The sequence below is a fragment of the Phyllobates terribilis genome, unplaced genomic scaffold (assembly GCF_046119375.1).
Source record: "Phyllobates terribilis strain yellow unplaced genomic scaffold, ASM4611937v1 Scaffold_5__5_contigs__length_657084704, whole genome shotgun sequence".
NCBI classification, from domain to species: Eukaryota; Metazoa; Chordata; class Amphibia; order Anura; family Dendrobatidae; genus Phyllobates; species Phyllobates terribilis.
Genome location: NW_027362765.1, coordinates 514520829 through 514533814, shown reverse-complemented (window position 1 = coordinate 514533814; position 12986 = coordinate 514520829). Strand labels below are relative to the sequence as shown.

General features: G+C 47.2%; 1 protein-coding gene across 2 annotated transcripts in view; it reads right to left on the bottom strand.

Annotated features, from left to right (window-relative positions):
• Nucleotides 1–12986, bottom strand: part of FAM149B1 (family with sequence similarity 149 member B1) — a 97851-nt gene that overhangs the window by 63446 nt on the left and 21419 nt on the right. For both annotated transcript variants that reach the window (XM_073685666.1, XM_073685667.1), the window contains exons 10-12: nucleotides 9259–9371; nucleotides 1812–2030; nucleotides 332–452 (exon numbers count right to left, since the gene is read on the bottom strand). In XM_073685666.1, coding sequence (XP_073541767.1) covers nucleotides 332–452; nucleotides 1812–2030; nucleotides 9259–9371 — 453 coding nt within the window. The remainder of the gene's footprint in view (nucleotides 1–331; nucleotides 453–1811; nucleotides 2031–9258; nucleotides 9372–12986) is intronic.

The following is a 12986-nucleotide window of genomic DNA, read 5'->3' as shown; positions in this document are numbered from 1 at the left end:
GAATAAACACCATTGAGAACATAAATGTACAGATGTCGTAATATGGTGCGCCACGTTTGCTTGGTATGCCAATGATTTCTATGCAAATCAGATCTACACTACGCAGTTTGCATTAGGCACAGTATTGCAATTGTGTTGGCATTTGAAACATCTGTAATCACAATGATGACACCCATTACACTCTAAATATATACTGATCCCAAATATATTAGTTCCTGAGTGTTATCCAAAAGACGCTCCCCACCCTTACCATTACCATTACAATGCAATATTCCAGTAATTATCTCTGCTCACCATATAATGTACAGAAAGCGAGCCCTCCTGTACTTACCGTTTGTCTCTGTGATCCAGGCAAGGTGTGATAATCAGTATCAGAGGAGCCAATTGGTGGCAGGAGATTATTCCGGTTAAATGGAACAGGAGAGCAGGGCAGCTGGTCATTGGCGGTCTGACTGTTCTCCCCAAAATACACAAGAATCTGCTCTCAGTTATCAGCTACACAACGCACAGCAGGCAACCTCACCAATGGGGATTTACAAGAAGGGTCACTTAGCTAGGCTCAGGGGGTGATTCCTAGCACTCAGAAAAGTCATGGGAAACGGTCACCTAATCTGTGAGCATCATAATGTAACAGCAGAGACACGGACTACAGTGATGTGTCACTTACTTGGCTGCATGCTGTAGTTTTGATAAAATCACTGTTTTATCAGGAGATTATTAATAATGGACTCAAACTTGCGGCCATGTAGTCCTCCGTATTCACGAGCTCCGTATAACTCCACCTGCACCATTGATTGGCAGCTTTCTGCCTATGCACAGTGCACACATAAAGCTGCCAATTCGTGGTTATACAGGCCTCAGCATACAGAGAACTGCTAGGCCTGCAGCAGATAAATCAGGTATTTAATGAACAATACAGCAAGCAATCCAGTAAGTGACACATTGCTAGAATCAGGGTCTCTACCCCTACATTATGATGCTCTCAGCTGAAGCAGCAAAAATCTGACGAATTCGCTCTAAGACAATTATTCAGAAGCATTGGAATTCTTTCTGCTGACACCAGGTGGAGCTCATTGCATATGGTTTAAAAGGTGACTTGTAGGTGAGCTGTGTAAATCCTTGTATACTGAGCCTGCAAATGATGATTTCTTCAGGCAGCCAGAATCCCATCTCATAAAGTGATGGCAGATTGTTAGGAAATTTCATAACTGACCCTGACCTCTGAGACCTCCATCTACCCTAAGAATGAAGAGGCCGCAGTGCGTGGGAAAAAGTGGTGCGCCCCAGTTGTGGGAATAGCATTGGCTGCAGCACAGAATAAGGGCTGGGGTCCTTCATTCTTTGGAAGGTATAGGGGCACCAGAGGTCAGGGGTCACCAGCAATCAAAGTGATGCCATTTCTTAGCGATATGCCATCACTTTATGAGATCCCTTTAAGGGAAACGTAATTTCTTACTCGGTCAGGAAAACAGAGCTCTGAAGTTTTTTTGACCAATTAGATTAGGGGTACTAGATGTTAACCCATAGCCACCCAAGATCACCATGGTTTAACCATTACCCCTACCTCATCCCAGAACACCAAATATAAAGGGTGATACCACTCAACACCACCAGGAATACGGCACTGCAGTGTTTTGGGGGGAGACTCCGTCTGAATCCCCAATAAACAGGATTCCGATAGAACACCCGACGGAGCAATAGACTTTAAGGACACAAATAGGAATTATATGGACCTGGTGCTTTTTTTTGCCAGTGTTTTTTTATGTGAAACAGGCAAAAAGAACATAGTACTGTATATGTATCAGACTCACAGTCGTGTTCCTCTGATGACCTCCTCCATCTTTGGTGTCCCTGACCTCGAGGGGTTATTATTGATGGGATGGAGTGTGCGAGGAGGGTTACGTCTCCTGGCAGAAGGAATGTTGTGAGATAGTGATGAGGAGCTGTGCTCCAGTGAGCGGCCCGGCCTTGGTTTGCCAGAGATCAGTGCAGCAGACGTTGGTCTCATGGGGGATTTCTCATCCGAATCCCTACAAAAAAGTAAAGAGCATTTTTAGTCAGGTTTAGAGAGGATCGGTCACTTGCCATTTAAGGTGTAGTTCATTTATCTGGTGTAAATGTTCTGTGCACCTGAATCTGGCTTTTTTTTTTGTTTTCAAAGACACTTATAGAAGAATTGAGGATCAAACCCACTTGGTTAATCTCAAGAAATTAATAGGAGGGGATGGTGTCACTTCATGTTAAAAGCAGCCATATTCCTAAAAGATATACCTTCTTCTGCCAGTCTATACCCATTTTCACAAGCAAACTTACAAATAAGGGGCACAGTATGAAAAGGTGTAATGGTGGGCACTGTTCAAGAAACTCTTCAAAGGATGAGTAAGAATTCAAAACATTTTTTGGATGAGAATTGCTAAATGAATTTTCCTTAAAAATCAAATAGATTTAAAAAGGGAATCTGTCAGCAGGTTTTAGCTATCTCATCTGAGAGCAGCTTGATGTAGATAAAGAGAAGCTGAATCCAACGATGTAGCAGGGTCCGTGCCCACGATGAGTTTTTCAAGCTTTTTTGCTGCGGAATTTGCCCATGCTGCGGAATTTTCCGCAGCGTTTTTGATGTGCGGAAAATTCCGCAGCATGCCCATTATTTGTGAGTTGACGCATGTGGAATTGCCTTCTTCAATGCATTAGAAAATGCACGGCAATTCCGCATGTGCAAAACGCTTCAAAGCGCGCGAAAAACGCGTGTCAAATTCCGCACGTGTTTTTCCGGGCAAGGACATGGGCACATAGCTTTACTTAAATTACTGGGTGCAGCTGTTCTGATACAGAGCATTTAAATTTAAAATGAAGTAGAGCTGAGGAAGCTAACCCCGCCCACACCAGGTTCTGGTGTAGACAGTGTGCTGCTTATCACAGGAGGGGGCGTGTTGGACCAGGGCTCACACAACCAGCTAGTCCCAGCAATGATAAGCTCCTGGTGCTAAAACAATCATTGTAAGCAAATAAAACATCTGAGCTTGATAAGAGAGGCATTGCTGAAATCTGTGTTTTAACCACTACCTCATGAGGTCTTCAGATTAAGTAGCAAAAACCTGCTGATGGATTCCCTTCAAGGGAACCTGTCAGCAAAAACAAAAAACAAAACAGTATTTACCTGCAGATATAGTGTTACGCTGAAGGTAAATACCTGTCACAGGTGTGTAAGAGGTGACAGACAGTCGCCCTGCAGTTGGTTGCAGGAGATCTCTACGTTTGGCATTACAGACATCTTCTTAGAGGCTGGCTGTCTCTAGGACCCAGCGGCTACCTCCCTCTGGCTAATTAGCTCCCTGGCCTGGGTGTATAAATACCTGGTGTGTCTGAGAGGGAGGTGCCGGCGATATTCATTACTACTTGTCAGGCTTTAGCAAGAGCAGTACTTCGTCCTCTCTGTAGCTTGAGGCCGTGTGAGCATTCGTCCGGAGTCGTCTAAAGCTAAGCAATTCCCCCGTTTGTCTACCCTTGTTGTCTATAGAGTTTAGTGGAAGTCCATTAGTGCTCATCTCCTCCCTTCCCTAGCCTTAGCCATACGCCAAGGAAAGTCAGGGCGAGGCACGCGTGTGGCGATTGGTGAAGAGCCAATATAGGTACGGTAGTTGAGACAGGATGACACTAGACCAGACTAGGAGGTCTCCACTCCCCCCTTTTCCTAGTGTCTGGGCTCCCTTTCCCTCTTCCCTCTGTCTTTCCCACACTTTGCGTGACATTATCGCCGGCCAAGCAAATTTTGAAGAGGAAATAAAAAACTGACATTTTGTTTTTTTCTTTCTGTGTGCTTCTGGGCGTGGACCTTGTTCAGCAGCAGCAGCAGCAGCAGCGGTTACAGGTCGCCAATGTGGAGGTCTCTGCAGCCTGTCCAGCCTGAACCCAAGGTTGCCCTCCCAAACAGGTTTTCAGGAGGTAGGGAAAAGTTTTTTTTGTGTATAAGGAGGCATGCAAATTGTATTTCAAACTTCGTCCTTACTCCTCCGGTAATGAGGAGCAACGGGTTGGTATTGTGTTCTCTCTATTGCAGGGAGATCCTCAGTCATGGGCGTTTTCGTTACCGCAGGACTCTGTTTGTCTCTAGTCTGTGGAGGGGTTTTTCAGGGCTCTGGCCCTCATCTATGATGACCCTGACCAAGTCGCCTTGGCTGAGTCTAGGCTACGTCACCTTCAGCAGGGAAATCGGTCAGTGGAAATATACAGTTCGGAATTCCGTAGATGGGCAACGGATTCTAAATGGAATGACTCAGCCCCTAGAAGTCAATTTTGTGAGGGGCTTACTGAAAGGTTGAAAGATGCCTTGGCAGTATAAGAAACTCCTCAGTCCTTGGAGGCTGCAATACGTCTTGATAGACACCTTTGGGATAGACGGGTGAGACCAACTTCTTCGGGGCCTTCTTGTCGGGGTGGGGTACCTCTGCCAGGGGAGTGGTCTGTGGGTGATGGAGGAACCCATGCAGTTAGGGGGTGTCTCCGCATCATACATCTCCCGGAGATTCGCAAGAAAAAAGGCGTATGTTTGTTTTTTTTTGTGGGAAAAAGGGACACTTTGTTGGGACCTTTCCTTCAATTCCTAAACAAAAGGAGACTCGATTAACTCTTGGTAGTCTGGAGTTGGATAAACAAGAGGTGCATTTGTGGCCAAACTGCAGTTCCCGCTTTGTCCTGACAGCAGAGGTGGGGCTAGAGAGCAAAACCAAGAAAATTTCTGTGTTTGCTGACAGTGGAGCCAGAGTCAGCATGGTGGATGCTGAGTTTGTGAAAACTCATGGTCTTGCTTACTGTACTTTAGATAAACCTATTTCCATTTTCGCCATCGACTCGGCGCCACTTGCACAGAAAGCATTTACTCAGATTGTACATAATGTAAAACTGAGGGTGGCGTCAGTTCATTGTGAAATAATTCCTTGCTATGTCCTGGACAGTCTTCCCACACTGATTGTCTTGGGTATCCCTTGGCTTGTTAAACATAATCCGTTGGTGGATTGGCAAACCGGAGAGATTATTGAATGGGGAGATTACTGCCATGAAAGCTGTTTAGATATTTCCCTTGCTACTGTCTATACAGAAATATTACCTGCTTTTCTGTCTGGTTTTGAGGACGCTTTTTTCTGAGAGTGGTGTCAGGATTTGCCTCCTCATAGTGCTTCTGACTGTCCTATTAACCTGACCGCCGTAGCTAAACTACCGAAGTCCAGACGGTATAATCTTTCTGGCCCTGAGAGACAAGCCATGAAGGATTTCATTGTGGAAAGTCTGGAGAAGGGACATATCAGACCCTCATCTTCCCCCATGGCGGCAGGGTTCTTCTTTGTGAAGAAAAAAAGTCTACGTCCCTGTTTAGATTTCTGGGAATTAAATCAAATTACCACCCGTGATCCATACCCTCTTCCTCTGATTCCTGATTTGTTCGGCCAGGTTGTGGGAGGTAAGGTATTCTCCAAGTTGGATTTAAGGGGAGCCTACAACCTGGTTAGAATCAGAGAAGGGGATGAATGGAAAACAGCATTCAATACCCCAGAAGGACATTTCGAGAGTTTGGTTATGCCTTTTGTTTTGACCAATGCACCTGCGGTATTCCAGCACTTCATAAATGACATTTTCCATCATTTGGTGGGGTGGTTTGTGGTGGTCTATCTGGACGATATTTTAGTTTACTCACCTGATTTTGAGACCCATCGGGGGCATGTTAAGCAGGTGCTCCAGATATTAAGGGATAACAAACTGTATGCCAAACTAGAAAGATGTGTTTTCGCTGTTCAGGAGGTGCAGTTTTTCGAGTACTTGTTGTCTTCTTCGGGTTTTCGGATGGATCCGGAGAAGATCCGTGCAGTCCTAGATTGGAACGTCCCGAGAACCTGAAGGCTCTACAACGTTTTCTGGGCTTTACTAATTTTTACCGGAAATTAATCCAAAATTACTCTGTAATTGTGAAACCCCTTACTGACGTGACTAAGAAGGGGTGTGATTTTTCCAAATGGTCGGATGCTTCCCTCCAGGCTTTTTCTTCCTTAAAGAATAATTTTGCCACTGCACCTATTCTCAGTCAACCCGATGTTTCTCAACCCTTTATTGTGGAGGTTGATGAGTCGGATGTTGGGGCTGTGTTGTCTCAGGGTTCGTCCCCTGGTAAATGGCGTCCATGCGCCTTCTTTTCTAAAAAAAATTGTCTTTGGCTGCGGGAAATTATGACGTGGATAATAGGGAACTTTTGGCGATCAAATTGGCGTTCGAGGAATGGCGACATAGGATAGACAGCCCCCTCCAACCAATTACTGTTATTACTGACCATAAGAACCTGTCATATCTCCAGTCAGCTAAACGTCTCAAAAAGCAAGCCAGATGGTCCCTGTTTTTTACTAGGTTTAATTTTGTTGTCACTTTTCGTCCAGGTGTCAAAAATGTCAAGGCTGATGTTTTGTCCTGGAGCTTCCCTGGTGGTGGTGACCATGAGAACCCCTCCCCGATATTACAGAAAGGGGTAGTCATTTCGGCACTTTATCCTGAACTGGAGGGTGAGGTATTGGAGGCACAGGGGGATGCCCCTGCCTCCTGCCCTTCAGGAAAGTTATTTGTATCATCTAATCTGCGCCGCAAAGTAATTAAGGAACATCATAACTCTTGCACTTGTTGGGCATCCAGGTGGTAAAGCAACCGCGGACCTCCTTGCTAGTCGTTTTTGGTGGCCGGGGTTGCATCGGGATGTAATTGAACACGTAACTGCTTGTAGTATTTGCGCACGTTCTAAGGTTTTGCATACCCGTCCATCTGGTTCTCTTCTTATGCTACCTATCCCTAGTAGGACACACTTGTCCATGGATTTTATTACTGACCTACCGGTTTCTGCAGGCAAAACGGTGGTTTTGATGGTAGTAGATAGGTTCAGTAAAATGGTTCATTTTGAGCATTGCCTGCACTTCCAAATGCCAAGACACTTGCTCGGGTGTTCATAAATGAGATCGTGACGCTTCACGGGGTTCCCTCCGATGTGGTGTCAGATCGGGGGACCCAGTTTGTTTCCAAGTTCTGGAAGGCATTCTGTTCTCGACTGGGGCGTACAGCTGTCCTTTTCCTCTGCCTTCCACCCTCAGTCGAATGGACAGACCGAGCGTGTCAATCAGAATTTGGAGACCTACCTCAGGTGTTTAGTTTCCGAAAATCAGGAGAATTGGGCATCCTACTTACCGCTGGCAGAATTTGCCATTAATAATCATAGTCAAGAAGCTACTGGCAGGTCACGGTTCTTCGGTGCATATGGTTATCACTCACAATTTGGTACCTTTAGTGGGGGAGGAGCTTCAGAAGTTCCTGAGGAGGAACGGTTTGCTTTGTCGCTCTCCTCGGTATGGCAGGGTGTGCTGAGTAATTTAAAGATCATGGCAGACAGGTATAAATGTACGGCTGACAGAAAACGCTTGCCAGGTCCGGACCTGAATGTGAATGACTTTGTGAGGCTGTCTACCAGGAATAAAAGATTGAGAGTTCCTTCTTGGAAGCTGGGACCTAGGTTTATTCGTCGCTATAAAACCTCCGCCGTCATTAACCCAGCAGCATTTTGTCTTGAACTTCCTCAGGCCCTTAAGGTCCACAATGTGTTCCCCAGGTCCTTACTCAAGAAGTATGTGGAACCTCTTGAGCTCTCACCTCTACCATCGTCTCCAGTAATGGTTGATGGTAGTCTGGAGTTCCAGATTTCAATGATTGTAGATTCTCGTCTCCAACGTCATAATCTACAATACTTGGTGCACTGGAAAGTCTATAGTCCAGAGGAGAGGATGTGGGTTTCAGTGTCAGAGGTGAACGCTCCCAGATTGGTTCGCTCATTCCACATCTCTTTTCCTGAGAAACCCACCCCTGAGTGTCCGGAGGCTACTCCTACAGGAAGGGGGGGGGTACTGTCATGGTTGTGTCAGAGGTGACAAACAGTCGCCCTGCAGTTGGTTGTAAGAGATCTCTATGTTTGGCATTACAGATATCTTCTTAGAAGCTAGCTGTCTCTAGGACCCAGCAGCCACCTTCCTGGCCTGGTAAATACCTGGTGTGTCTGAGAGGGAGGTGCCGGCAATATTCATTACTACTTGTGAGGCTTTAGCAAGAGCAGTACTTCGTCCTCTCTGGAGCTTGAGGCTGTGTGCGCATTCGTCTTGAGTTGTCTAAAGCTAAGCAATTCCCCCGTTTGTCTACCCTTGTTGTCTATAGAGTTTAGTGGAGGTCGACTAGTGCTCATCTCCTCCCTTCCCTAGCCTTAGCCATACATCAGGGAAAGTCAGGGCGAGGTAAGCGTGCGGTGATTGGTGAAGAGCCAATACAGGGAGGTAGTTGAGACAGTGTGACACTAGACCAGACTAGGAGGTCTCCACTCCCCCCTTTCCCTCTTCCCTCTGTGTTGCACTAAATCTTTCCCACACCTTGCGTGACAATACCATTTCAAGCATGTGCAGCAATTGAGGCTACAGGAAGAAAGTAAAGTTCTATTCTCCCTGCAGCTGCTGTTTCCAGTTATTGGGGCGGCTCTGGGGCAGTGATCAGTCAGCGCTTTGTGACTGACATCCTGCTCTGCAGACATCCTGCAAATATAATGCACAACACAATGTCAGTCATCGAGCAGAGGGAGTGATTAAACCACATTTACTGTGTAGTGCGTGCTGACTGTTGTGTACCGTTTTTTCACTGACAGGTTCCCTTTGAAGGGGTTGTCTACTACTTTCAATATCACATGAGAGGGAGAAACACCTGGAACCCCGAGATCAGCTGTTATTAGCTCTTGCGACAGCTAAATATAGTGTATGGAGTGAAACACCACAGCTCTGTAACACTGTAGATCAGATCATATTCAATTATGTAGCTGTGGCATTTCAGAAATTAACAGATATCGCCTTATGTTTGGGAAAGTTCAGTCAATTAAATGGAGCTGGGCAGGGAGAAGACGGCCGTGACGCTGGACTACTCAGATCTCTCCCCATAGTTTCCGGCCGGCTTTTCAATCTAGGTTTTCTCTGAAAAGTTCCAGTGTTTTGGAATAAAACATACCGGATTGCAGTCGCGCAGCCAGGTTATGATTCGTTCCGCCCATGGTTCAGGCAGCATGAATCTAATGGCAGGTTCACTAAATAGATTCACATGCCAGTTGAGGATATCTTTAGAGAAAGTCTGTAACTCAGACCTGAACACTGGGCTACAGGAGAGATAGCAGCCGGTGAGCTCTGATGAGGGCTGCACTGTCGTACTCACAGGACTTTCTCCATCAGATGTGTGTTCCTCTGCTGTAATGGGATTCCATGAATCATCATTAAATCATTCAGGTTCCGTTGATGAATGATACTTCCCGCTTGAGAACGATTCACCTGCAAACACATCCAAACAATATTTTAGTCTTAGACCTAAGTGAGCATTCTGTGCAGACTATGTGTTTGCTACTTTAACTTCTTAAAGCAAAATGACAGCTGAGCTCCCTCCACAGACGGTAGATGCCAGCTGTATTACTTAGCTCTTTCTTATGTGTCTCCAATAAGTGGCCGAAGTTGAGAGCCAATCACTGCCATCATCCATTTATATGCCGCTATCAATGAGCGCACTGGCTCTATTGCGATGCAATCGTGAGGCACTGATAGGTTACCATGGTAGCCATGGGCCTGTTGAAGGCCCCCATTGCTGACAGCGCGGGGTCTCCGATCCAAGAGAGCAGGGGGGCATCTGTCCCCCTGCTAACTCGCTAAATGCTGCGATCGCACCATTTAGGGGGTGAAAGTGCCGGGAGCGGTGAGTGCAACGCTCCTGGCACTGAGTGCCGGGTATCAGCTGATTCTAACAGCCTGTGTGCGGGCGTGATCGTATTGTCGTAATAGTACATACCTGGCCCAAAAGGCCCAGGGCACAGGGACATACTATTACTGACAATGTCAGAAAGGGGTTAAAGCTCAGCCATAGGATGTGGCATTTCAGTATATAGTATAAGAGAACTGACGATTGCAGGTTCAAGCCCCTTAAGTAAACGGTGTGTATGAGATATATACTGTATATCTATAATATAACGGGAGATGCATGTCTCTGTCTGAAGCCTTTATAGAGCGCGACACGCCTGCGCAGTCTGGCTCCAGACAGAAGCATGTATGGAGCCGTTACAGGTAAGAGGAGTGTGTATGGCGCCGTACTTACCTGACCAGAAGGAGCGTTGCCTCTCTTCGCCGGAGACCAAGGCATGAGTGAGGAGTCTGATTCGGCGCATGTGCATAGCGCTATCCGGCACCATTTTACTGGAGACACATTTGCAGTGTGTCTTCAGCAAAATGGCGCCGGACAGCACGGTATGGGCACGCGCGTACTCCGGCGCCGCACTCCTCCCCCGGCCTCCAGCAGAACAGGACACAGCAGCGCTGGAGCACAGGGAAGAAAGGTGAGTATAAGTGTTTATTTTTTTGTATGTGTGCAGAGTGAAAGGGGTGAGGGGTGCCATACATACCAGGATTGGGGAGGTGAGGGGACCATGCATACCAGGATTGGGGGGTGAGGGGACCATGCATACCAGGATTGGGGATGAGGGGTACAATGCATACCAGGATTGGGGATGAGGGGTACCATGCATACCAGGATGAGGGATGGAGTGCCATGCATACCAGGATGAGGGGTAAAAGGCATACCAGAATAGGGATGAGGGATACCATGCATACCAGGATAAGGGATGGGGTGCCATGCATACCAGGATAAGGGATGGGGCGTGCCATGCACACCAGGATAAGGGGTGGGGTGCCATGCATACCAGGATAGGGATGAGGGAGCCATACATACCAGGATTGGGGATGAGGCATGTCATGCACATCAGGATAAGGGATGGTGTGCCATGCATACCAGGATAGGGATGAGGGAGCCATACATACCAGGATTGGGGATGGGGCGTGCCATGCATACCAGGATGAGGGATTGGGTATCATGCATACCAGGTTTCTGGGATGAGGTGGCCATACATACCAGAATTGGGATGAGGGGTGCCATGTATACCAGGATAGGGATAAGGGGTACCATCCATACCAGGAAGAGGGGTACCATACATACCAGGATAGGGATGAGGAGTGCCATGCATACCAGGATTGGGTATGAAGGGGCCATGCATACCAGGATTGGGGGTGAGGGGTGCCATGCATACCAGGATTGGGGGTGAGGGGTGCCATGCATACCAGGATGAGGGATGGGGTGCCATGCATACCAGGATTGGGGGACGAGGAGGCCATACATACCAGGATTGGGGGATGATGGGTGCCATACATACCAGAATAAGGATGAGGGGTACCATGCATACCAGGATTGGGGGATGAGGGGTGTCATGTATACCAGATTTGGAATGAGGGGTGCCATGCATACCAGGATGAGAGATGGGATGCCATGCATACCAGATTTGGAATGAGGGGTGCCATGCATACCAGGATTGGGAATGAGGGGTGCCATGCATACCAGGATTGGGAATGAGGGGTGCCATGCATACCAGGATTTGGGATGAAGGGTGCCATGCATACCGGGATTGGGGATGAGGGGTGCCATGCATACCGGGATTGGGGATGAGGGGTGCCATACATACCAGGATTGGGGATGAGGGGAGCCATGCATACCAGGATTGGGGATGAGGGGTGCCATGCATACCAGGATTGGGGATGAGGGGGCCATGCATACCAGGATAGGAATGAGAGGTAACATGCATTCCAGGATGAGGATGAGGGGTGGGGTGCCATGCATACCAGGATAGGGATGAGGGGTACCATCCATGCCAGGAAGAGGGGTACCATACATACCAGGATAGGGATGAGGAGTGCCATGCATACCAGGATTGGGTATGAAGGGGCCATGCATACCAGGATAGGGATGAGGGAGCCATACATACCAGGATTGGGGATGAGGCATGTCATGCACATCAGGATAAGGTATGGGGTGCCATGCATACCAGGATTGGGGGACGAGGAGGCCATACATACCAGGATTGGGGGATGAGGGGTGCCATACATACCAGAATAAGGATGAGGGGTACCATGCATACCAGGATTGGGGGATGAGGGGTGCCATGTATACCAGATTTGGAATGAGGGGTGCCATGCATACCAGGATGAGAGATGGGATGCCATGCATACCAGATTTGGAATGAGGGGTGCCATGCACCCCCACACATTCGCCAGGAGACTCGCAACACTCATCAGGAGGGCGTTAAACTAGAAGAAGAGGGGATGGGAAGAAAAACGCCAGACACGAACATGCAACCAGAGAACATACTAATGAAAGATATGAAGTGCGACAAAGAAGGTCCAAGACAAGATACTTGGAAGGGAGGTAAGAAAATTGCAAATACAATCCACAGGGAGAAGATTGGAACAAAACAAAATCGTGTAAACTGCGTGCTAGCAAATGCCAGGAGCCTGACAAACAAGATGGATGAACTGGAAGCAGAAATATCTACAGGTAACTATGACATAGTGGGAATAACCGAGACATGGTTAGATGAAAGCTATGACTGGGCAGTTAACTTACAGGGTTACAGTCTGTTTAGAAGGGATCGAAGAAGTCGGAAAGGGGGTGGAGTCTGTCTATATGTAAAGACGTGTCTAAAGCCTACAATACGGGAGGATGTATGGGAGGGAAATGAGGAGGTCGAGTCCTTATGGGTGGAGATACATGGGGCAAAAAACAATAATAAAATTATCATAGGAGTCTGTTATAAACCACCAAATATAGCAGAAGCCACGGAAAGTCTATTAATGAGACAAATAGACGAAGTAGCAAAAAATAACGAGGTGATTATTATGGGGGACTTCAACTACCCCGATATAGACTGGGAAACCGAAAGCTGTAGATCTCAGAAAGGAAACAGGTTTCTGTCAATTATCAAAGACAATTATTTGTCACAACTTGTGCAGGAACCAACTAGAGGGACGGCCCTTTTAGACTTAATATTAACTAACAGGCCAGACAGAATAACTGAG